Consider the following 26,682-nt stretch of genomic DNA (forward strand, 5'->3'; position numbering starts at 1 on the left):
TCGCCAACCCCGGTACGTTCCCGGTCTTTGCCTACTCAGCAGATTCTCGCAAGCCGTGCCGTTTTATGTGGAATCCTACATTTTAGCAGCAACATTTTCGATCACTCACCAGCCAAATTCTCAACCACCTTCTCTAAGGCGAACTGTTTTTACATTTACTGACTTCTAAAATTCCGATCAAAATACTAGCGCTCCCCCTCCCCCCCCCCCAAATCAGGCGAACCAAAGAGAGGTGCACAAAGAAACTAAACGAAAATTTGGGCAAAGGTAAGCAAGTTCAAACAACTTATTTTCTCCGAAAATAATTATTTTGGAAGACGGAAGAAATTTAACTTTTAACTTTAACTCAACCCCTCTCCTCCGCGCTGCAGAAATTGTCCAGTACGCTCTCCCAACTGTTTTTTTTTTTTTTTAAATCTGACGTTAAGTAATGAACCACAGCATCGGGAATGATGAGAGAGCAATGACAAAGCTGCTTCCTGCCGGTAGTCTTCGCAGCACCCCAACCGTCCCTCCCCCACCCCCCGCCCTCAACCTTCAATTCCCCTAGCCACTAACACATTTAAAAAGTTTCTCTCGGAGCCTGGCTTACCTTGACTGGGCTGCCATAATTCACTTTGCAGAGCTCAAGGTCTTCTGTCCATCGGAGCCTTCCACCCGCGGCCCTTCTGCCAGCGCCGCGCTCACCATTTGCCGGGGCCGGGCGGGGACGAGCTCCCCAGCGCAACTCCCCGGTGTTACGGGACTACCTGCTCCCAAGCCCGGGCGTCCTCAGCGCAGCCTCGGGCTCCGAGCGTATTGGCTCGCACTAATCCTGATGGACATCCGGGCACTGGGGCCTCTGCAGGCGAACTACACTTTGGACCAGCTCGGGGAATGTTGCGTCCGAAATGAGAGCAAGTGAAGACCCTCGGGGCGATTTCGGAGAAGGGAAACCCGAGGAGCCCCACGACCAAAGCCCACCAGCGCACAGCTCCCCCTGAGCGCCACTAGAACCCGGGCCAGGGTTAGAAGAGAAACGAAATCGTCTTTAGGCTCCCTGAAAGTTGTCCGAGTTCGCCTGACTACCCCCTGTCAAGAAAGTTCTGGTGGTACGGTCCGCCTCCTTAAATGGGCACGGCGCTCCGCCGGCCCGAGCCGGAGGCTGCGCCGGGCGGGGGCACCGAGCCCGAGCGCCGACGCAGCCCCGCTCGCTCGTTCGTGGCCGAGCCCCGCCTGCCGGCTCCTGGCTGGTGCTCTCTTGCCAGGTTTTAACAATGTACAAACACACCGCCGGAACACACAGTACCCGGCCGCTCAGAACTCCAGCTCCAATTTGAATATTTGTTGAATATTGGGCCCCTAGAGGCTGCAGTGAGCAAGGAATAAAAACCACAGCAGTAAACCACGTTCGCTACTTTTGATCATTCCAATGCTCGCAGTCAGGAAATGTGCAACCAACGCACTCTTGTTTTACTTTGTTCGCTTTCAGTTTTGATTTCATTACACTGAGAAAACATTTACAAAACGCCCTGCCTTTTCTGGACAACATACAGATTACAAAGTAAACAGTAACTCATTTTGGTCCTTTAGTAAATTAAGGGATTGGCATTAAAAAAAAAAAAAATTGAGGATGCAAACTACCAATATAGTAAACGCTATGTAGTTAGTACAAACAAAAATGGGTCGTACTAAGAGGACTAGGGAAGGCATTTGTGTCTCAACAGTGCCTAAAGGTAAGCAGGAAAACCCTTAGGTGGGCAGAGATGGAGAGACGGTGTGCTACAATATCTCCTGGGGACCCGCAGCACACTGTAAGAGCTGGAAATGAAGGCTGACCGAATGCCTGCCCTGTAGGCTCCTCAGTTCTACCTAGAATCATTACAGGGTTGTCTACCTCACAGAGATAATCCAGACTGTGCTACTAAGAAGCCATGGAATAGTGACATGTTGATCTCTGGTATGAAAATGACAATGCTGGGAGGAAGGCTCAATGCATCTCTATGTGTGGTTCTCAAAGTGTGATTAGTGGACTCCTGGGAGTCCCCAAGAACTTCGCAGAGGTCAAAACTATTTTTAGAGTAACACAAAGCCCTTATTTGTCTTTTTCACTGTGCTGCCATTTGCACTAATGATGCAAAAGCAATTGTGGGGTAACTGCAGGCCTCTGAGCCCTAATCGCCACAGTGGCAGCAAATGGAACTAGTAGTCCCTGCATTCTTCACCACCACACATCAGCAGTTACAGCAAGTGTCCTTCACGAATGTCCTTAATGAAGCAAGCAGTAAGAATTACTACTTTTGTTAAATCGACCCGAGTAGGTCTTTTTGATGTTCTTTGGGACTGAATGGGAAGTGCACCGAAGCACTCTGCTGCTGCAGAAGTTAAGTACAATCACGGCCTAGTAGAAAAGCACTTGTATGTAATTGAGTTGCAAGCTAGCCCAGCTGTTTTTTCGTGGACTACCATTTCTACGTCAAAGAACAATTGATGGACTGTGGTTAGTCTGACTTGGGTTTCTGGCAGTCATTCTCTCAAAAATGAACAAAGTGAGTCTGTTTCCTCAAGGAAAACAACCGACACTATTTACTGCCAATGGTAAAATCTGAGCTTTCAAGCATTTTGTAAAACTTTACATCTGCCACTGTGAGCTTGACAGCTTCGCCACAATTAAAAGACTTTTCTGATGAGATTGAAGGAGGTCCCAGTCCTAGCCCTGACTGACTCCATTTTTGCCTTCAATCTGTTCCTCTTACTTGTTTTTCCCCTTCTAGCTTTATCAGTTAACTCAGGCAAGGGACCCAGCAGGCAAAACATCCAACGATGGGAACAGAAACTACCCCCTCGAGCAAGAAGGACAGCCCAGACGCCAGCAACACCCTGTGCGATTGACCCCAAGACAATAATCAACCTGACCTTTTGCTGCTCAGCTGCGTACCCACAGATCTTTGTTCCACGTTTTCCCTATATAAACTTAGAAGTATTCTCAGCACCTTGGAGACGATTCTTTGGACATTAGTCCTGTCTTCCCGGTGCTGACCTCACTGAATAAATTCCTTTCTTGCTTCACGCCATGTTTCTTTCAGCCTTTAGATTTTGTTGGCGGTGAGTAGCTGAAACTGTGTTGTTTGGGCCCCCTGGGCCACGTGTTCTTGCACCCTTGGGCTCCAGTAACACATTTTCTGGTGAGCCAGACAGGAGCTGCTTCCAATCTGTCCCACCCTCTTGGGATTCCAGGATGGAGCTGCAGGCTGCAGCACCCAGGGCTCACACATTCATTTCCCCTAATAATTGACTATGACAGGTCAGAGCCAACCACTGTGACTAGCTGATGCCAGGCAGGGAGAGTGAGGAGAACAGTCCCTTACAGCTGCCAAAATCTGTTTTGTTTTGGGGACAGTCCTTTCTGCTCACCCCAGACAGGCACTGACTGCCTTAACTACATTTATTGAAGCAGAGAAATGAACTGAGGAGTAAGTGCATCCTGAAAGATTTGGTTCCTGGTAAGTTCTTCGACAGTGCACGTCGGGTCCTATCCTTCCCTACTTCCCTACTTCCCTGTTGTTGGACCTCCTAGGAACCATTCTGAGTTTGTGTGGCTCATTCATATGACTTGTAACAAGAAATCTCTAATTAGAGACACCATTAGAAGAGTGGAAGGGATGTGGGGCAAGTAGGGAAGCCAGGATATGTGTTTGGGAGATCTCTTGAAATTTGTGTGAGAATGGGAAGTATTATTTCTATTCCCGCTCCCAGCCCCCTCAGGAGAATATTGGCTGAGTCGTCTACTTTTAGCTATGAACCTATGACTAAAAAGAAGTATTTTATTGTAACGCTGCCTGGCCTGTGTATATGTTAAGCTCAGAGAAAAGACGGCTCTGAATGGCTCTCTTTGATTTCTTCCTCCCATTTGGTTGCCACCAAACAGGAGATTTTGATCTGGCTCTCTTAGCTTGTCCAGAAGCTGTTTGGTTCAGGGGCACCTGGGTGGCTCAGTAGGTTAAGCGGCCAACTCTTGATTTATGCTCAGGTCATGATGCTAGGGTCGTGGCATTGAGCACCCCATCCAGCTCTGTGCTGGCATGGAACCTGCTTAAGATACTCTCCGTCTCTCTCTCTCTCCCCCTCCCTCTGTCCCTCTCCCCTGCTCCTGTGTGCTCTCTCTAAAATAAAATAAAATAAAATAAAATAAAATAAAATAAAATAAAATAAAATAAAATAAAATAAAATAAAATAAAATAAAATAAAATAAAATAAAATAAGAAAGGAAAAAAATAGAAGCTATTTGGTTCAGCCAGTGAAGCTCCAACTTTTGGGAAAGAAAATGCTACCACAGATACTCTGAGCTTCATTTGGTTGCAATTTTGTATCTTCTGTGTTCTTAACTTTTGCCTATGGAGATGGGGGATGCTTCTGCTCCCAAAGAAAGTCCATTAGGACATATTTTGAATAAATGATGCAGAGAGAGCTAAAAAGCAACCAGAGAAAAAGTGTTTTGCAGGAGGAAGAGGCAGGAGAGGGAGATAAAGGAATGTTAGTCCAGACTTTAAATCCACCTTCAGCCTTGCTGAGGAGGCACCTCTCCCTCCTCCTGTTCCTGTACCACCACCAGCCAGGCTCGCACCACTGGCTCCTATGTTATCCTCAGTGCCCCAGCTCCTGTTCCCACCTTCACCATCAATGAGCAGAAAGCACCCCAAGCTGTTGGGCCACCTCCTTATGAGGTTCAACCTGAAGCACCTCCCAAAGCAGCACGAAGGAGTCCAGGGGCTTCCCAGGACTCCAACTACCCACTTCACATTTCCCCACAGGAAAAACAGACAGCGGGGAACAAATTGATGGACTTTAGTGGACACAGGTGCAACATAGCCAGTATTAAAGCTAATTCGAGGTTGTTGGTTTAATTAAAATAGACATGTCTTTTAGAGTTATCAACATTAAATATAAAACTTATTCCACCAAGGTTTACTGAAGGTCAAATAAGCTCATGTTATCTCTACTGCAGTTTATCAGCAAAAAAGATGACTTAAAATAATGGTTAACATAGTCTCTCACATGAAGTTTTCATGGGTAATTGTTCAGAGCAAGTAGATTAAATAAAAAGGCTTATAGGTAAACTTTAAAAAAATTGTTTTTAAGTTTTATTTATTTATTTTGAGAAAGACAGAGACAGCATGAGTAGGGAAGCGAGAGAGAGAGTCCCAAGCAGGCTCCAAAGTTCCTGCACAGAGCCCAATGTGGGGCCCGAACCCACAAACCTGCAAGACCATGACTTGAGCCAAAATCAACAGTCAGGTGCTTAACCAACTGAACCACCTAGGCTCCCCAGGTGAACTTTTTTTTTTAAGTTTATTTCTTTTGAGAGAGGGAGAGAATGCAAGTGAAGTAGGGGCAGACAGAGAGGGAGAGAGAATCTAAAGCAGGCTCCGTGCTATTAATGCAGAGCCTGACACGGGACTTGAATTCACAAACCATGAGATTATGCCCCAAGCTGAAATAAAGAGCTGGACACTTAACCAACTGAGCCACCTAAGTGTCCCTATAGATAAACTTTTAAATAGCTTTCAAAATCTTTGGTAACCTGAAACTTTAAATTTTGCTAGGTTTTTTGGTTTGGTGTTGTTTTTTTTTTTTTTTTAAGTTTACTTATCTTGAGAGAAGGAAAGAATGGGAGAGGGAGAGAGGGAGAGAGGGAGAGGGAGGGAGAGAGGGAGAGGGAGGGAGAGGGAGGGAGAGGGAGAGAGAGGGAGAGAGAGGGAGAGAGAGGGAGAGAGAGGGAGAGAGAGGGAGAGAGAGAGAGAGAGAGAGAGAGAGAGAGAGAGAGAGAGAGAGAGAGAGAATGAATGAATCCCAAGCAGACTCCACGCTGTCATCTCGGAGCCCGATGTGGGGTTCAAACTCAGGAACCGTGAGATCATGACCTGAGCTGAAATCAGGAGTCGGACGTTTACCTGACTGAGCCACCCAGGTGCCCCTTAAATTTTGCTAGGTTAAATGACAGATTGGTTTGAACTCACTGGATATCTACGTCTTTTCCAAATAAGATAATAAATACTGAAACATTAATTACTAAACACAGGTTTATCTGCTTTTGGCTTATTACAGAGAAACTAACAATACTTGGGTCTGCTAATGAACATTTTATGCTTTATCGAAAGATGAACTATGAAAAAACACATATTTCTAAAAATGAAATATATTCATAAATTTGCCAGTCTAAAGCATTCTAGTGTAATAGTCCACAATTGGTTACTACCTAGTTTTCACTGGAAACTAAGGTTTCTAAGAGTGAAATTCTGATAAAAGTAATTAAAACTGCTAGAAACAATAAGGAAGATAACTCTGTATGTAGGAAAAGTTACGATATGTTTTCGAAAAAAAAAAAGGTATGAAAATGGTAATACATTTTTGGTGACAGAAAAGAAAGTAATTTTGTCCTACACCGAGACTAAACGAAGTTTTTTTGAGTGAGAAAACTTAGGATAAAATCTGAATGTAAAGAAAAATAATTTTGTTATAAACTGAGACTGGTTAGAGAGAGAAAACTTAGGATAATATCTGAATATATACAAAAAAAAACTTTGTAGAAGGTTTGTGAAGGGGAATCTTTGGAAAACAATTTTATGCACAGTCAGGAGTAAGGTTGGAATAAATGAATTTTTAAAGTATACTGGTATAAGATTGGAATTCAAGGGCTGTTTTTTCCTTTCTATTAAAATGACAGTTTTCTTAGATTATTGGTCTACCCTTGATAAAAAAATTGTAAACAAAGGTTTTTTTTTCTTTATCTGCCCAGACAACCAAAGTTTCTGTTTCGTCTTTATCAGGTCTTTGATTATTTAAGAAAGTTAAAACTTCTCAGTATTAAAGGAGCTAAGTTTTGCTAACAACTATGTAACCTTCTGTAGAATCTCCTATTGCCACTTTGGTTAAATAGATAATTAAATATTAAGTCTTATAATGATCTGTAATTCTACCTAGGCATTTTGCTTTAAAACCTGAGGTCTTTAACAAAACTTCCCCCAAATTCAAATTCTAAATGAAGTCTTTTTGACTAATGAGGCTTGATAATTTGGTATATTAAGTTACATGGGAAGCACTGTCAAACAAATGATGATAAACTTTCTTAGGTTACACTTCATGGGCAAATGCAAAACTGTCCTACAAATTATATGAAATTCCTAAGGTTTAAGTATGTCCTGGTATAAGGTCATCACTTGACATTGCAATTATTATGTTGTGTGTCACAGAAATAACTGGATTTCCTTGTCAATTGCATTATAACAAACGCTCATCAGATCTTTAACCATGTCCATCTTCGAGTCTTTTTGTCATTTACACTTATTGTTCTGATGCTCTTGCAAAATGTGTTTCATCTTCAAGGTAATTCATGAAAAAGACTTTGCACAAATACATCTTTCTGATACTTTAAGATCACAAAACTAAACTGGGTAAGAATCTCCAGAACTAATGGAAAAGCTGCGAACAGAACCAGATTTAATATAATTAGGAACTGAATGAATTGAGGAAGATGATTATAGTTTTTCTGACTCTTGTTTGAAACCCTGCTGGTTCTCTAATGTTTGCTGTTTTAGATTTAGGGGAAACTTTTTCTCTTAAAGTATGTATGACTTACAGAAATATGGTAAAATACTCCTTTGTGACAAGTGAAAACATTTCTTTTCTCCCTATCTGAACCCTCTAGAATTCAGAAATTCTCAGTGAGTATTCTTTCTTTCATGACAATTATAATTGTTTATATAAGTTCAGTAAGAATCTGTTCTCCTAGTAACAGGACACCATTGGAAACACTGGTTATATTACCAAGGTTTTGACTGGAATGTCATATTTGAGACAGACATACATAGACTCAGATATGACCAGACAGTTTTAAGGCACTGAAATTGACTTTATGGAGACAACAGAGCCCCTTGGAGATGTTCCCTGACACCTTGCTTACAGAGTCCCCAGCAGCTTTACTCCCAGGTGAATAAAGAAGGTCACTTCCTGGCAGACACAGGAACCTTAGGAAGGATGTCTGGGGGACCCCAAGAAGAGAGGAATTCACCCAAATCTATAAGCATTGCAGGCAACCTGACGGCAAGTATTTGGCTTGACTTCTCACCTTGACAGGCTGTTAAAAGTTCAATCTGAACCTCCTTATAGAAAGTTCCAGCAAAGTAGATTTTAAAGAATTTATATGGTCAATCAGTATTCCAGCTGTGCTTATGTAAATAATTAGGCCAAGTTTGTTAAGACTGGACTCGTTTTACAAATGTCTTGATTTGGCTCTCTTTACTGGAAATGAGGATGATTTTAGAGAGAAAAATTATGTTTCGATAAACACTTTTGTGGATGTTAGATTCTAGTTTTGTCTTTCAATGTTTGTTGTGCACCTAACCAACACAACTTGAGGTAAACATCAGAGAAATTGCCACAATGAGGCATGTATAGACAGTCTTCGTGCCTGTTACTCTGTGGGGATGACAAGAGGACCCACGGGCATATGACTAAACAGCTGGACAATGGAAGACACTTGCTTATTAGGAGTTCTTACCGCTCCCTTCTCAGTCCACATGAAGTCTGAAGCTGCCCACTGGACTCCCTCTCAAATTATTCACCCAGGTCACACAGTACCTCCTTGAGGAAATACCAGAGGAAGCTGAATATCTTTGGGTATACCTTGCTCCCCTGGTGGGGACCTGCAGCTCATCACATGTGATTGCTTTAGTAAAAGAACAGATAGACACCACCCCAGGTATGGGAAATGCAGCACATGGTGGAACTGGGTAGCTAACTGCTGAGCAAGTCCAATGGAGTAAAGAGCACCCCCCCCCAGATATTATAAAGTTAAATGGTATTTAGGGATCATCCCAGGCAATGGGGTGGACTTCCTGAGAATTGTGTAACGCAACTGTCACTTTGATTCTATGTGACTGGAATGGCAAAACTGCTACTTAAGAGCCAAGAGTACCCCACTACTCCATGGGGTTAGCTATATGGACTTGTGGAAATAATGGATAGCCTTACCTTATGAATGGATTAGATGATGCACTTGTGAATGAGTTACCTCCCACTTGCCAGTGATTTCTCATAATAGGGATACTGTTAAAACTAGACATCAGGCAAACAGGGCTTTTTGATGGTTTTATCCTTTGGCCATATTTGTCCCAGGAGCTGCCTTTATCAATGTAGAATTAGAAGTAGAGGCTTTAGCCAAGCATACAAAGGCCACCTTGAAACAAACCCAGCATGCACTCTCCTAAATGATGATACCACACAAATTCAAAAAATTGCCCTTCAAAACTGGATGGCCATTGACGTTTGACTGCAGCCCAAGGAGGAAATTGTACTGTCATTAAAACAGAATGTTGTATTCCTATTCCAAATTATTCAAAAAATGTAACTGAAGCCACTAAAGATTTAAACAAACACATAACTGCTAGAGATGCCCTAGTTCTAGATCCTTTTAGCAGTTTGCTGAATTCTATTCCTTTCAAATGGAAATATGCCCTGCTAAACATTGCATATGTCTTGTTCTTCTTCTCTTTGGTTATTGTTTGACTTTCTGTATTTGTCAAACAGGAGCCCACACTCATACTAGCTTGGAGATGCCCTTGCTGTCCTCCTCAGCAGGGACACAAGAAACAATTCTAACCTGTCAAAATCCTCCATCCCAAAATTCCTACATCATCCCTGGTCCACAGGAAGTAGTTACAGCAGAAATGACCATCATCATCCCTTCTTGTTCTATTGAAATGTAATAACTTGACAGTGAGGATTTGAAGAAGGACCCAGTCTTTGCCCTGATTGACTCCATTTTGCCTTCAACCTTTTCCTCTTAAAGGCTCTGTTTTTCCCCTCAGGCTTATCTGTTAACACCGGCAAAGACCCAGGGGGCAAAAACATCCCCTGGGAACCAAAACTACCCCCTCAGGCAATAACTACTCCCCTGACGTCAGCAAGACCCCCACGTGATGGACCTCGGGACAATTGTCAAACTGACCTTTGCTGCTCAGCTGCAAGTACCTTCCGATTTTGTTGTTCCCTGCCTTCCCTATATAAACTTAGAAGTATTCTCAGCACATTGGAGACATTCTTAGGACTTTAGTCCCCAGTCTTTCTGGTGTTGACCTCACTGAAATTCCTTTCTGGTTTCACCACCACTTGTCTCTCCAACTTCAGATTTTGTTAGTGGCATGGGACAGAACCTGGTCTGTTTTGGCCACCCCCATGCGTCTAGGTGGTCTTGCACCATTGGGCTCCAGTAACAAAATGAGAGAAATAAATGTGATTTTAGAAGGTCTGCATAACCTCGTGACCAATGTCTTCTAATTGGTACAAAGTCATGCATGGGTAAAAAATTCACTGAAAGTGTAAAACAGACTAATGGATTTGAATGTATCCAAGTAAAAAACAAAACAAAACTCGGTGACAGAATTCCAGATTCCATACTGCAATTAAGCTTTAAGAAAATGTGACTTGTATAGTTTAGTATAATATCAAAGAAGGCTTTAAAATACTTCCCTCTTTTCTGTGTGAGACTGGATCTTCTTCATAGATTTCAACCAAAACATTGCAACACATTGAATACAGAAGCATCTATGAGAATCCAGATGCCCTCTATACTGGTATTAACCTTCTATTGCGTTAACAGTAAAGAGATTTGCATAAATGTGAAATAATGCCATTCCCCTTCCTAATTTATTTTATTTTGGAAATAGTTTTCTTTCCCAATAAAAAATTATTTCCAATAATAGACTCAAGTAATGGGTTTATTATTATTTTCAATATGACCTGAGCCGAAGTCAGACGCTCAACGGACTGAGCCACCCAGGTCCTACAGGTAATGTTCTTATATTGTAGCTATTCCCATATAACCTCTTAGCACCTAGAACAAAATATGCTCACATCACCTGGGGCTATGTCAAAAACACAGTGGAGTCCAGAACTACTGAATGAAAGTCTTTGTGAGGTGAGGTCTCCAGGATACACATTTCAGCACATTCTCCAGGTAATACTTGTTGTCTGCTTGTACATGAGAGCCACTTACCTAGATCATGCATATTTAGAAAATAATGTTAAAAGCTTTTTGATTCACTATTAGTTTATAATTCCTGAATCATTTGAAGGATCACGGTTGGACAACATTTATATTCATTGTCAGAGATCTCTATTAAACAATAAAATACCACTGCACACATATATTCTTATTGCCAGAGTAGAGTGATAAACCTTCAAGGAGACAAATATAAATTCAGGCAAAAGTCTACTCCTAAGAATTTTCTGCTTGCCATTTCCTCCTGTTTTTTTCTTATTATTTTCAGTACCAACTATGATCATTTGTACTTCGAACAAATTGGTATCAGACATCTAAGCAACCTGAAACAGTATTTTTTGGGGGGGAGGGGGGTGCGCAAGTGAGCAAGGGGAGGCAGGAAGGGGAAGGAAGAGGGGGAGGGAAGCAGGGATCGTGTTTCACCCAAAGTGGGGCTCCTGCTCACCTGATGTGGGACTAGAACTCCTGAACTGTGAGATCATGACCTGAGCCAAAGTCAGATGCTTAACAACTGAGCCGCCCAGGCACCCTGCAATAGTATTTCATAATAGCATTTACTCACAGGTTCTCCATTTACCACAGTCTAGAAATGTAACATCAGTAATATTAAAATTACATGTTTCCTCTTTGAACTGTGCTAATTGTTCTGGCACTATTTAAATATGAAGAAATGGAAGAACACAGCAAATAGCTACCCAAAAGGAAAATGGGAATCGCCAGATCACGATTACACCTGTGATTACCTGGGCCCTCAAAATTGTTTGTAAATTAGTGAGGGTAATTTGAAACAGAAGTGAGATTACACTACATTTATACCATATCTAAAAATACTAGAGGAAAGTGCAAGAGAAATTTTCTGAAATTAGATACTGTGGCTGAAGTACTGCAATACAAACATGGGTATAATTATTTCCAAGCATTTTCAAAACACTATTGTGTCCTAACCACAGACTTGTTCAGCGATGAAACTGAACAAAAATGGTATTTTTGGCACACAAAATTCTTTGGCTTTCGGATGAAATTTGAGGAGATAGCCCCTGCATACATTTGTGATACTTTTATGTGTTTAAGATGTCCCTGGAGCCCCGGAGGCTCTGTAGACTTCAGGTGAACAGCTGCTGGGCCCTGAAATACACTCAAACTGGACCAGCTCGTAGACCCAGCTTAGCTTACAAGTAAGAGGTAAGGGGCGCCTGGGTGGCGCAGTCGGTTAAGCATCCGACTTCAGCCAGGTCACGATCTCGCGGTCCGTGGGTTCGAGCCCCGCGTCAGGCTCTGGGCTGATGGCTCGGAGCCTGGAGCCTGTTTCCGATTCTGTGTCTCCCTCTCTCTCTGCCCCTCCCCCGTTCATGCTCTGTCTCTCTCTGTCCCAAAAATAAATAAACGTTGAAAAAAAAAATTCAAAAAAAAAAAAAAAAACAAGAGGTAAGACCACCTGTCAATCCTTACTGTCCCTTAAAAACTTAGATGTGTCTTATTCATTGCCCAGTGAAGGACTACTAATGAAAAGAGAAAGATGTGACATGCCATCAAAACACTTGTACAACAAAATAACAGGTTTCTCTATACAGTGAGAATATGCTAATCAGTCTATGTTTCCTGATTAATCCAACAGTGACCACATATGCTAAAACCAATAGTACGCTACACAACTTAATAAGTAGGGTAGAATTAATTTATAAGGTTAGTGGGACTATTTTACAATCATAAACGTGTTCTTGAATCACAAGAGTATCTTTTTTTTCTTTTAATGTTTATTCATTTTTGAGAGAGAGAGAGTGAGTGGGGCAGGGACAGAGAGAGAGAGGGAGACACGGAATCCAAAGCAGGCTCCAGGCTCTGAGCTGTCAGCGCAAAGCCAGACACGGAGCTGGAACCCACGAACCGTGAGATCATGAACTGAGCTGAAGTCGGATGCCTAACTGAGCCACCCAGGCACCCGAAAAGTATCTTTTTATTAGCCCTTTAAATTAATGAGCTTTATAAGTGACACTTGAACATATGTAGTGGCAACAACATATAGCATATGTAACACATCTTAATTACAATCACAAATGTGTACTGGATATTGTTATCCAAGAGTGAAAATAGAATAATCTTTCCAGTGCTCCATTACCTATTTGGCAAAATATACAGACATATGTTTAGAAATATATACATATTTACATTTAAATATTTTTTCATTTAGATAGAGGGCAATATCTTTCTAACATACCTTAGTTGAAATTAAAGGGGGAGAAGAAAAGGTTACTCCAAACTGTAAAATGCCTCATTCAATGTACTATGCATTTGGTCCACAACAGTCATTCAATGATTCCACACCTTAATAGCATTTGGGGTCTAAAAGTTAGCTACACAGGTCAAATCTCCTAAGAACTGCTACTTCATTACAATGAGATGTTTTTTAACATGGACACTGCAAAAAATCACTTCACAAAAGAAAAGTGCTCCAAGTTGCCACTGGAAGATCTCAAATAAAGCAGACACAGGAAAAATAAGGAGAGGCAAAGGAGGAGAAAAAAGATGAGCAGTCCCCAGAGGTCAGAGCTAGCAGAGAAAACAGTATCATAAGCATCACTGGAAATTAACTGGCTCCCCCTTCAGCTGTGACCTCAAAACAAAGTAGTCCTCCCCTCACTGGTCCCGAGAAAACCCTCCTCTCCAGGCACTATTCCAAAGCTTTACTCCACATCTCTTGGGTCTTCTTTTTATATTTTTACTAAAAACAAAAATTTTAGTGTCTATTTATTTTTGAGAGAGAGAGAGAGAGAGAGAGAGAGAGAGAGTGCGTGTGTGCGCATGCAAGAGCAGGGGAGGGGCAGAGAGAGAGGGAGACAGAATCTGAAGCAGACTCCAGGCTCCAGGCTCCCAGCTGTCAGCACAAAGCCTGACATGGGGCACAAACTCACAAACCGTGAGATCATGACCTGAGCCAAAGTCGGACGCTCAACTGACTGAGCTACCCAGACACCCCCACATCTCTTGGGTCTTCTAGTATGGTCTTCAAACTGAGGGTACAAGGAAATCCTCAAGAGGCCTGAGGGCAAAGGTTTAGGTAAATCTCTTTCCAAGGTCATTAATTTCCAAATGTCCTCTTTCCTGAAACAAGGATTCAGGCTTTCCTTTTACTTCCCCCTTGCCTTTCCCTACCAGAACAAGAAAAGCCTGCCTCTCATTCATCCCAAATCAGGGTACATTGTTCTGGGATGTAAATGCCTCTGAGACCCCAAAGGAACATATCTATGTAGGAGAATCCCTGAGCTCAAATCAAGAAATATTCATGGGTGATTCCTCATTAAAGACATCCAGGTAACCAACCTGTAGCAAGGCTCATGCCTTTCCTATCTAGCTATGCAGAATTACAAAATGAGGTAGATCTTCTCTAATAGGTTTGAAAATGAAGACCTATGGTTTTTCAGCACTCTGTTGGGGAGTACACAAGCAACAATGTCTAGGACTACCATCCAACTTCAGCTCTTCACTGAATCAATGTCTTTTTCTCTACTTCTGGTTTACACTTTTCCGTCTCCTTCTATGGGCGCATTGTTAGACCATTCCTCCTCACCCTCCCCAAGACCCATACCAATTACTTATTCTCAGCCTGCAAAGGAGCTCAAGTTTCCCAGCACCCCCCCCCACCCAACACACACCACAGCCTTAAAAAAAATTATTTTAGAATAATCTTAGATTTACAGAAAAGTTGCAAAGAATTTCCATATACCTCCCCAGCCAGCTTCCCCATTTTTACATCTTACAGCACTATTTGTCATTTGCCAAAACTGAGAAATCAACATTGGTATATTACTTTGAACTCTAGACTTTGTTTTGAATTGTTTTTCCATCCATATCCTCAATCTATTCCAAGAGCCAATTCAGGGTATCACACACTGCACTCTATGATAGTATCTTAGTTTTTCCTGGTTTTTCATGACTTTTAACAGTTTTGAGGAGTTCAGGCCACGTGTGCTGTAGACTGTCCCCCACCAGCCTGGGTTTATCTGATGTTTTCCCTTCAGGGGAGGGAGGAAATTACACTCCACCTCCTGTAGGATGGGTGGTATCTATACATCTTATTTGGAATTCTTCTGTGAGGAAGATTTGCTTCTTCTCCATTTATTAATATTTAATCACTTCTTTATATTAGTATGGGGCTCACTGTTATTTTATCCTTTGGGTTATAACTCAGGGCTACATGATTTATTTTATTCCTCCAATTGTTCCAGCCCTGGCCATTGGGAGTTCTCAGGTGAGCTCTCTGTCCCTTTGACCTGCTCCCATTCTTTTGTCTTTTGAACACTTCCTTACTTTCTGCTACAAGATGCTCAGGTACCATCTATTTTCTATATGCTCTGCCCCAGTTCTAGAGTCAGCCATTTCTCCCACATATCAGCATCCTCTTCTTAAAATGCTATCCCCACTCAGGGTGCCTGGGTGGCTCAGTCGGTTAAGTGTCCGCCTTCAGCTCAGGTCATGATCCCAAGGTTCAAGCCCCACATCAGGCTTTGTACTTCAGCTCAGACCTCCCACCATCCCAGCCAAATTTCCCAGCCATAAAAATGTAGGAAGCGTTGTCGGCTTCCTTTACAATGAAGCTCTCCTCTGTGGACTTTTAGGGTACCGCTTTACTTGGGGGGGGGGGGGTGAGGCTCACTTTATTTTACAATTTCTATTCACACATCCAGAATTCAATATAAGACATTAGAAAACTTCACTTATCTCTCAGTCTGTTTGTGGTCTTGTACAATATCATAAGTGACTCTCCAAGAGTTTAACTCTAGCCCAAACCTTTCTTCACAACTCCAACTTCATTCTTTCCAGCTGCCCAGAAACACTTTGTTGGGAATGGAAAGGCATTTGGGAGGTTGTCCAAAATGGATCATTCACTTAGTGAAAAGTGTTTTACCCTCAAGATGCCAAGAAACACTTATCATTCAGCCTGAGCTGATGCTTGGGTCTGCAAAGGGCATTTTCTCTACAAAGGAAGGAGACAATGTCTTCCTCCCCAAAGAAGGGAAAGAACTGAGGGAGGAGGGCTAGAACTGGTTCCATTCTTGCAAATAAAAGCAGAAGGCAGAACTTAAAAAGGGCTTCTAACTGGCAAATCAGGAGAGACAAGGTAAAATAAAACTAAAAAATGTCATTATCTTTATACTGTGTTTAACTGTAATGAACAGCAATAAACATCTTAAAATAATACCTGCCTCCTTAAATTTTTTATGGCAAAAAACAGTGAGTATGCACAGTAACAGGTGGTATGCAGAGTAGTGATACCTTTAAAAAGGAAAGGCAAACAGGTGAGGGAAAGAGACAAAGTCAGCCTGAGAAATGACCCCAGGCCAGGCAGTGACCCCCAGCAACTCACACTCACCAGGGCCAGAATTCATCTGACCTCAACTCCAACCCATTCCTCTCCCCTTGGTCTCCATCACCCAAACTAAAGATCAGTTACTCCTTTTCCTGGTTCTTTCTCCACATGTAATCACCACCCAAATCCCAGAGGTCTCTTGAGATAGTAAAAATGCAGGGATACGGGGGGGGGGGGGGGGGGGCTCTTCTCTTGAAACACTTCTCTATTTTTCTTTTCAATTTATACAACTAGCCCCTAAGTGCTTTTTCTCCCCCTGGGTTGAATATGCTTTCACCCTCTTGTGTTACAAAAATATTTAACAACATGGAAAGATATAATATAGTACAAGTTTTTTAAAAAAAGCAATTGCAATACAGTGCCTTTGTTAGCAACCCACTTCATCAAAATTTAAGTGAATATTTATATTCATGAGATTGACTGGGCCTCTGTACCAAAATGCTAGTAGCTGTAGATATTTCTGGATGGAAGGACCAAATGGCTTGTCTTGTTCTGGGCATTTAAATATTTTCTAAGTATTATAAGGGCTCGTGGGTGGCTCGGTCAGTTAAGGGTCTGACTTCAGCTCAGGTCATGATGTCACGGTCTCTGAGTTCGAGCCCTGCACTCAGAGCCTGGAGCCTGCTTCAGATTCTGTGTCTCCCTCTCTCTCTGTGCCTCTCCCCCACTCACACTCTATCTCAAAAATGAATAAATGTTAAAAAAAAGTTTTTAACATTTTCTAAGTATTATAAAATGAACATACCCACATTTCTAGCCATTAAAACAAAAAAATCACAATTATTGTAAAAAATAAACTATAATCAAATCTTAGCTCCAGAAAGGAGACCAAGGTCATCTAATCCACATCTCTATGCAAGAATGCTCTTTCTGTGTGTAGACTAGACCATTTGGGAATCTCCAGGGACATGTGTTGTAATTAAAAGGCAGCCCCTTCCACTGCTGGCCAGTGATGAGCACCAGAAAGTTCTGTGCTCCATAGAGCTAAAATTGGCTTCCCTATAGCCCTCATCCATTGGTTCTATTCTGTCCTCTTGATCCTAATGGAACTGTCCAGCTTTCTCATGCTTACATTTGAGGGTGTTGCTTATTCTATCCTTTTTCCTTAGACCGATTCATGTTTTTATATTTAAAATGCATCCACTGTAAGGGTATTGTGCTGGGTAAAGCCCAGTCTGCTGGATCTTTGCCTTGTAACTGAAATGTTTAGATATTTATTTTAATTATTGATATTGTTGGGTTTAAGTTCTACCAACTTGCTACCTGTCTTCCATTTTCCCTTTAGATTCCTGTTCCTTTCTTGCATTCTTTTGTGAATTTTCAGGCCCCACCCAAACCTACAGAATCAGAAACTCTATGGGTGGGGCACAACAATCGGAATTTCAATAAGCCCTATAGGTGACCCTGTTTTACACTCAAGTTTAGAAACCACTGCTCTAGTGCTAATAGAATGCATCCTCTACATAACCAAATTCTATTTAGACTCAATCTTGTACCTATTCCCAGCTGACACTTTCATCATCTAATTTATTTTGGAAATTAAAAATAATCACAAGGTCTTCTAGAACCCCTACTGTTCTTAGTTCAGGTTCTTTCTCATATATCATCATGCTTTTTCAATAGCTTAAGATTTCTCTTGCCAACTTTCTCTCTCCACTCAGCCTTCAACAGTACTGCCAGAATATATCATTCCTAAAATACACATCAGATGTTACTCTCTTGTGGAAAAAAAGAAAAAGAAAACCAACCCCCGTCCACTGCTTCCTCACTTTATCACCACAAACACCCTCCAGCCAGACACCTCTCATGCCAGCCATCTTTGCAGAGTATTTTCTTTGTTGGAATACCCTTTCCTTCTTCTCCAGCTGAAGACCCCCTACCGTTTTTCAAATCCCAACCAAGGCAGCTCTTCTCAGAAGCCTTCTCTGCTATCTGAACCTTCACGCTATCCCACAAGCTCCTAGCTCTCATGTATATCAAGTCACGAGGTGGGATAGGATCAAGGGGAATGTTTGCTTGTTTGAGCAGAGCGGAAAGGAAGCCAAAAGATAACGCAGCTAACAGATAATTACTGAAACAGAGAGCTGTGAAGAACTCTGCCAGCTGCAGCTGCCAGACTGCTTCCGACACCTGAATCCAAGCGAGAGCTCTGCCTGGAACCCACACAACCTGAGAAGCTCCTGGATTATGTAATCTCTGGACTCTGACCCACGTCCACAAATGGAGATCAGTGAACTATTTTCGACATTTCAAAAAGTCCAAAGGAAATCACTTATTTGTCTGTGGAAAGTATGTGCAGGCCTCTGCTTTGGGCCTTCCTAGACCCTGTGCTAACGCAGTGTGGTAACACCAGGGAGCTCATGCTCACCAGGAAGTCTAACTGACCAGTTTATGTGGTTTGATTAACTTAAAACCAGAAAACAGCAAAGCTGTTTAAATGTAGTTTAGTAGAGGGACTCTTCCAAAACATGGGCTCCAAAGGAGAAGAGAGAAATAATAAAAGAAAACAAGAGTACTTTAAAACACAGAGGACATCACTTTGAAGACAGGTACTTCCCCACAGATGTCAACTAATGAAAACAATTCAGATCCTTCAGAATAAGCAGTGTGGTTCCCGGCCTTAACTCTGCATGGGAATCACCTGGGGAGGTTTACAAGTTCCTGACACCCAGGCAGCACCCCAGGCCAATTACTCTCTGGAAGTGGGACCTATGAGTCAGTATTCTTTTAAAAGTCCTCAGGTAATTTAAAGTGAAGCCAAGTTTGAAAACCTCTGCTTTTAAGCCTTGCTACTCCTCCAAGTGAGGGCTGGAGAGCAGCAGTGACAGCCCCACAGGGAGACTTGTTAGAAACCCAGAATCTTGGGGTGCCTGGGGGGCTCAGTTGGTCAAGTGTCTGACTCTTGATCTCGGCTCAGGTCATGATCTCACGGTTCATGAGTTCGAGCCTCAAGCCTCGAATCGGGCTCTATGCTGACAGTGTGGAACCTGCTTGGGATTCTCTCCCTCTCCTCCTCTCTCTGCCTCTCTCGTGCATGCACACATACACACACACACACACACACACACACACACACACACACACACAAATTCTCTCTCTCTCTCTCTCCCCCTCTCAAAATAAACTAAAAAAATATTAAAAAATAAAAACATTAAAAAAAAGAAATACAGAATATTAGGTTCCATTCCAGATATACCAAATCACAGTCTGCAGTTTAACAAAATTCCCAGGTGATTCATATGCCCAATAAAGTCCAAGAATCACTGCATTATAACAAGATGTGAGGTGCCTGGGTGGCTCAGTCCATTGAGTGTCTGACTTCAGCTCAGGTCATGATCTCGTAGTTTATGGGTTCAAGCCCTACATCTGAGCTGATAGCTCAGAGCCTGGAGCCTGCTTCAGATTCTGTGTCTCCCTCTGTCTCTGCCCCTCCCCAACTTGTGCTCTCTCCCAAAATTAAACATTAAAAAACTTTTTTAAATTAAAATGTATAAGATTTAAGAATTCCTTAAATTCTCAAAGACAAGTGATCAATATCTTCCCAATATTCAGTCTAAAACAATCTCTAAACAATGTTTTTGTGAAGTTCTCTATGCGTTGGGGACTTTTCTATCCCTTCAAAATACCCTCAAATTTTCCAGAATACACATAAGAAAAAGGGAAGGATGTAAGAATTGGAAGAGACGAGACATTTCCCAGGCTTTCAGGGTTGTTTTTCCTTTTTGTTTAAAAAAAAAAAAAAGTTTACATACACAGACAAGCCACAATGATCAGTAAATTGCAGCTCATAAATTACAGTAAGATCTCATCTCCACACACATAAAAAGAGGTTACGTCAACTACTGACGTTTGTCTGTGATAGCCAGGCCTGTCTTAAATGTGTTTTTATTCCTAGCAAATGTTTTAATCCAAACAATTCAAATCTAATTTAAGGCATGAGTTTTGCATTCCATTGGAGGGCAACGGATCTCCTCCAAAAACCAGGGGAGTTTCATTTGAGGTCATGAGCTCTGCCTCCTACCTAGGTCACATGCAGAACAGAAAGATTAAAATGAAATCAAAAACAGCATTTATTAAGCATCTATTTGGTCCCAAACCCTGCACAACCCCATAGGAGAGATTTAAAAATCTTTGTCCTCTAAGCACTTACTAACTCAGAGAAAGAGCCACTCTATTTTCTATGTCCCAAACACCTTGAAAATACAACAAATCTAAAGAACAAAAAGTTGATTAATCACCAATTACACCTCTACATGATCAAGAATCTCTAAGTTATTGAGCTAATTAGTTTTAAGCATCATGCTGAAGGATTCATTTAAGAAAAGTACAGCAGTTTTTGTTCACAGTGTTACCTATAGCCCAGGAGGAGACTTCCTGGCTAATCCAATTAGAACTCATCCAGTTCCAGTGGTCAAGGTGAAAGAAAACTCTCAGCTGGGATCTCTACTCCCAGCTGACAGACTAGTCAGTGCCCTTAACACCTCAAAGCTCGATGGCCTCGTGCCTTAAAATGATTAACAACTTAATGGGCCTCTAAGCTTCTCCCACTTGGAAATTAGCAGAAAGATGACATTCTTCCACATACAATATTTCCTCAGTACACGTGCTTGAGATGTTTGGCAACAGTCTTAGATACCAAAGTCTGGGCACAGTGGCAAGCAAGGTGCTGGGAATAATTCTGTTACTGATATGAATTGTAAACATGGCACCCACCATATATAGTGCTCTGCCTGTATTAAATTAATTCCCACCACAAACTATTAAACCAAGTACAGGGTTGCCATCCCTGCTTTACATACAAGGATACACGATGGTGAGGCCCACGAAGGCAACTGGTAAGTGGTGGGATGGAGCTACGGAGCCTAGCACCCTGGTTCCAAGAACCCTTGCTCTTAATCACTATGCCTGGAGCCTCTGGAGAGGCTACTGTTACACTGTCGAGCAAACAGTCCCAGGAACACTTTTACAGTCTTTTAGGAAATATTCTTCCTGACATCTAGCTATGTTTCATTACAGCATTCCCAAATGTGACATTATTTTTGAACTCAGCTAGATGGCAAATAGGGATTTATCATCATGGTTACCCTGGTTTGGTTTTCTCCAAGAGTGTTTGGGGTTGAAAGAAATGTGATACCTGGGATCAGGGCATCTACTGTATTTCAGTGACTAAGGATAAAAAAAACAAAAACAAAAACAAACCCTGATTTGAGGTAAACACGGAACTCCATTCCTGAATTTTCTCCTGATGTTTCAGGTGCTATGAACACTGAAGTTTCCAGCCATGAAGATGTGGTTAAGAGGCGCCCACCTCCATCCAAGCAGAAAGTCTGCAGAGACAGCTGTAAGCTAATGTGACTGAGTCTGAGCAGTAACAGTCACACAGCTATTGATGGTGGTGTCCTTCCAGGACAATCATCTTATGACGAGAAAGTGAATTTAGAACAAAAACTAACTTGGCTGAAACAACTTCAAGTAATAGCTTCGCTCCCTTTACCCCTCTCTCCTCTCAACCCCTCTTCTGTCTCTTTTATTTTTTTTTTTTATTTTTTTAACATTTATTTATTTTTGAGACAGAGAGAGACAGAGCATGAACAGGGGAGGGGCAGAGAGAGAGGGAGACACAGAATCTGAAACAGGCTCCAGGCTCTGAGCTGTCAGCACAGAGCCCGACGCGGGGCTCGAACTCACGGACCGTGAGATCATGACCTGAGCCGACCCACCGAGCCACCCAGGCGCCCCGTGTCTCTTTTAATAAATGCACCCTTTCAGGGAGCCAAGTACATAGGTCACATATTTCCAACCTTAAATGAGAGGATCACGGCCGATAAAATAATAAACCAAAAAAAATTTTTTTCTATGCAATTCTCCTAACTCTCATACATTTATTGAGTTGAACCACATTCCTGGCAAATATACCATGTTGAACAGCCTCCTGCTGCCTACATGTAACACTTAAGCCCTAGTTTTTCCATAAACTCTGATGGCATCTCTAGCACGTTATCCAAGGCATCTTCAGCAAGTGCCTCCTTGCACTCTCCTTACTCACTGGTAGCGGCTAGCAACGTTACTCATGGATGGCATCTTCTCCGAGGGCAGTCTGAAATTGCTCTTGGGGAACTTGGCATTTCAAGAAGTTGTGCTGTACACAAGCTCTGGAGCACAGCTCTCTCGAGATGGATCCCACGGCCTCGTGTTCACTTCCTACTTCTTTCACATCAACAGCTAACCAAGGCTTTTTGACTATGACCAAAGCAGCGTGCCAAGGGCTCTTCCTGAGGGGGTCCTGGTACCTTCTACAACTTATGGGGTCTTAAAGAAGTGCTAAATCGTTACTACTCTACAATGGCTACTGCCTCTGGTTTCTACCTGGGTATCAGTTACCACCTCTTGCCAAGTCTGACTCAGCCTCGTCTATAAATTGCTGGTCGTCAAGCCCCTGCCGGACCCCTGACTCAAGGCTTAGAACTGTTGTGTTCAGACCCTACTCAGGAGAGGGTAAGTGGCCAGGAAAAAAATCAGAGGAGCTTTCCTAGGGTCAATCAGGCTATTCAGGCTGAGTACTGAAGCTCCTGCCCCACAGAGGTGCAACTGTTAATAAAGCCTGATCCACATGCAACACACTGCCTGCACATAACAGAAGATTCTGAGAAGGAAAACAAGAAGGAGTGGCTATTACATAAGGAGCAGAGAAAAAACAGGAAAGACCTCTAATCTAATCCTCTTTCTTATTTTATGGTAAGAAACTCAAGTGCCAGGGAGTTCCAGGTTTAAAAAGACTTTTAAGATGAAGATTTTCTTAAAAAGCATAACTATAATACCAGTAGCCCATCTAAAATGTTTTAATAGTAATTATTGTTTACTATTAATAAAATTTTCCTTTAATAATATATTTCCTCAAGTATCCAGTTAGTCTACAAATTTAATTGGTGTGCTTAGATCAAACAGGATCCTTTCACTACAGGGTTATGTCTCTTGGGTTTTAAAATAAGGTGCCTGGGTGGCTCAGTTGGTTTAGCGTCCGACTTCAGCTCAGGTCATGATCTCACAGTTCTCGAATTCGAGCCATGCGTCGGGCTCTGTGCTGTTGGTGCAGAGCCTGCTTCAGATCCTCTGTCCACTCCCCCTTCCCTCCCCTCCCCTGCTCGTGCTCTCTCTCAAAAATAAACATTCAAAAATAGTAATAAAGTAAAAGTAAAATGAATACTGACCCTTAATTAAAAAATAAATTAAATAATCTATTTCTTTTTCTAGAGATTTGTTGGAGGAAAAAAATTACTTCCTGTAGCATTCTCACATTATGGATTTTGCTGACAGCATGCTGGAAGTATCCTTTGACCCCTTTCTTGGTCTAGTGTATTTCCTACAAACTGGCTTGAACACATTCCTGTCCAAACTCTTGGAAAGACTGTTCCGCAAGTGGTTTGTCAACATCCCATTGAATCACATCAGGATGCACAACAGTTACCTCTTTAAAAAAAATCTTACCATTAAAATCTGAAATAATGGATTCAGGTGTTATCAGCCACCCTAAACCATCCCACTGAAAAGTTTCTTACCACTTTTTAACCTAATGATATTATCAGCTACTGGTAATGACTGCCTATTCAGTGTGAGAATGCAAATGCTAGAATAATATTCCAATGCTATCACTCTTTATCTGTTAATTTTTTCCTGTAAATATCTTTCCCTCATTAATTACTTGGTTACCCAATTTGTTCAGGAAACTAGGATAAATTGCTTGATACTTTCTTCTGTTTTCATTTTTAAAAAGTTATGAGTTGGTTTCCCACCATTTCCCAAAGGTAATTAATGGGCTTTGTATTGTTTTAGTATCAACTTAAACCATGGGTTTAACCATATTTGATATGTTTTAATCCACTTAAGTTTTATGCTTTTATGCTGCCATTTGGCTGCTGTTTGCTGCAACCCTTCAAGTTGTTTCTTTTCGCTATCACTCCAACTGTCTTTAATAGTGTTTTGCTCTCTGGTAATGATGAGAAATTTGAGGCTCATCTTGTACATTTCTAGACCCAGATGTAGAACCAGTCCTCACTTCAAAGGGGCCTGGTTCCTTTTGTTGGGAAATGGCACGTAAAATCCACACTGTGGGATCTGGGAGAGAGCCCTGATGCTGAGTTGGCCATGTTTAGGCTCCCCCCCACCATCCAAGAGACAGAAGGAAATGCAATTTTCAAAAAGATAATAGACATCATTAGTTTCCATTGATATTTTCAATTAAATTTAGGATTACAGTGTTTTTTCTTATCCTCTTTGATTGTGAAATTTTGTTTCCTAAGAGTACAATACCTCTAGCATTACTAACCATATTTGCTGAGAACAGTTTACAGCTTGTCACTAGAGTCACTTGAAATACAGACAATCCTCACTTTGCAGAGTAGTGAAGGACCATAAAAAACTGAAACTCTGCAAAAAACAATCTTAATATCAATGGGCAAAATTACAAATTGTTCCATGTCCTTTACAAATTTGTCAAAATACTAAAAATGCATGCTATAAGTCTATAGGTTTACAGGGGAATAACATATAAAACGTAGAAGTAACATACAAGTTATATATAAATAACATACAAATAACATAAATAAGTTATAGTTTAAGGGAAATGAACAAAATAGTAAAATATCTACTAAATATGCTGTGATTTAAAACATTAAACACATTGAGAAGTAAACAATTTCTTTGTTAGGGGCGCCTGGGTGGCTCAGTCGGTTAAGCGTCCGACTTCGGCTCAGGTCATGATCTCACAGTCCGTGGGTTTGAGCCCCACGTCAGACTCTGTGTGGACAGCTCAGAGCCTGGAGCCTGCTTCAGATTCTGTATCTCCCTCTCTCTCTGTCCCTCCCTCCCTCCCTCACTCTCTCTCTCTCAAAAACAAATAAACATTTAAAAATTTTTAAAAAAAAAGAATTGCTTGTTAAAAAAAAAAAACTTCCTAAGAGTGCTTTGAACAGTGCTCGCCTTCTTGTTACATAAGTCACAACACAAAGCAAACATCTTTTCTACACCCTGGCAAATTGTCATACTCCTTTCTAAGTATGGATCAGCTTCCAACATTTCATCCTTGGCTCTTTCCATGTGGTGAAATGTCTCAATGTGGTGAAGTAAGAGTTCCTTTAATGTGAGCATTTCTTAGGCAGCTCATCCTCTGGGACATCGTCCTCCCTCTCATTGCAACTGCTTTCCTCATTTATGTCAGTAAGCTCCTCTCCACTGTGTTCCTGTCTGCACATTCCCAGTCAGCCATTTTTTCTGTAGCTTCCTTTATGCTCGTTCAGTATTTCTCTCTCAGCATTGCCACCTTTCGTTTCTTTCTGCACTTTCATATTGGTTGGCCAAGTCTCTCTTTAGATTATCCATTTATGTGAAATGTCCCATGGGTTCATCACTGGGAGACAAGGAGCCAACACAACTACAGCAACCAATCAGGGCAGGCCTTAAAAGAAGTGACATGATTGGTTATTGATCATGATGCCCTCTGTTATTTACACAGTGATTTGTGGAGGAATTAGCTAGTTTGCACTTTATGAAATTGCTGCGCTAACTGAAATCTGAACCACTCTATTGGAGACCTGGTGTTACTGAAACCATGATAACTGAAATTCGTTCACAGCAAGGGCTGACTGTAATTCCTCTCAGTAAAGGCAAACCACCAACTTGACAAACTATTAGATTCATTTGTTCATTGTTGCTTTCCACATTTTTTTTAATGTTTATTTTTGAGGTGGGGAGAAGGGGCAGAGAGAGAGGGAGACAGAGGATCCGAAGCAGGGAGATTGTGACCTGAGCCGAAGTTGGACACTTGACTAAGCCACCCAGGCACCCATTGCTTTCCACTTTTAAGGGTTGGATTCACCCTTCACAATTTTGATTTAGTTTTGTTTTATAATTATGTATAACACTTAGTAGTTCCAAGATGAGCCACAAAGCAAGGCACATTCAGCAAAGTCTAGCTTCTATTTTTGCCCATCAAGTTTTTGAGTTATCTATTAATTATTCTTTTAATATAAGCAAAGCATACGCATTTCTGTATTCTTCCCTTACTATTTTTTTAAGTGATTGCTACATACAATGTGGAACCTGAATGCACAACCCCAGGGTCATGTTCTACTGACTGAGCCAGCCAGATGCCCCTTCCCTTACTAAAATAAAAGGTAACATAATTAAACATGCTATTCTACACTTTACTTTTAAAAAAAATGATAGATCCCGGGGCATCTGAGTCACTCAGTCGGTTAAGCATTTGACTTCAGCTTAGGTCATG

The 26,682-nt window shown here is 41.6% G+C and overlaps 1 protein-coding gene across 9 annotated transcripts in view; it reads right to left on the minus strand.

The window, feature by feature from the left end:
• The window catches only part of AFF1 (AF4/FMR2 family member 1), a 265,568-nt gene that overhangs the window by 146,834 nt on the left and 92,052 nt on the right, over positions 1-26,682 (minus strand). The window contains exon 1 of one of the 9 annotated variants that reach the window (XM_011281773.3): positions 593-1,217. The exons of the other annotated variants lie outside the window; for them this stretch is intronic. Coding sequence (XP_011280075.1) covers positions 593-609 — 17 coding nt within the window. The 5' untranslated portion in view covers positions 610-1,217. Of the gene's footprint in view, positions 1-592; positions 1,218-26,682 lie in introns of those variants that run through there. 9 annotated transcript variants of the gene reach the window in all.

The sequence above is a fragment of the Felis catus genome, chromosome B1, assembly GCF_018350175.1.
Source record: "Felis catus isolate Fca126 chromosome B1, F.catus_Fca126_mat1.0, whole genome shotgun sequence".
NCBI classification, from domain to species: domain Eukaryota; kingdom Metazoa; phylum Chordata; class Mammalia; order Carnivora; family Felidae; genus Felis; species Felis catus.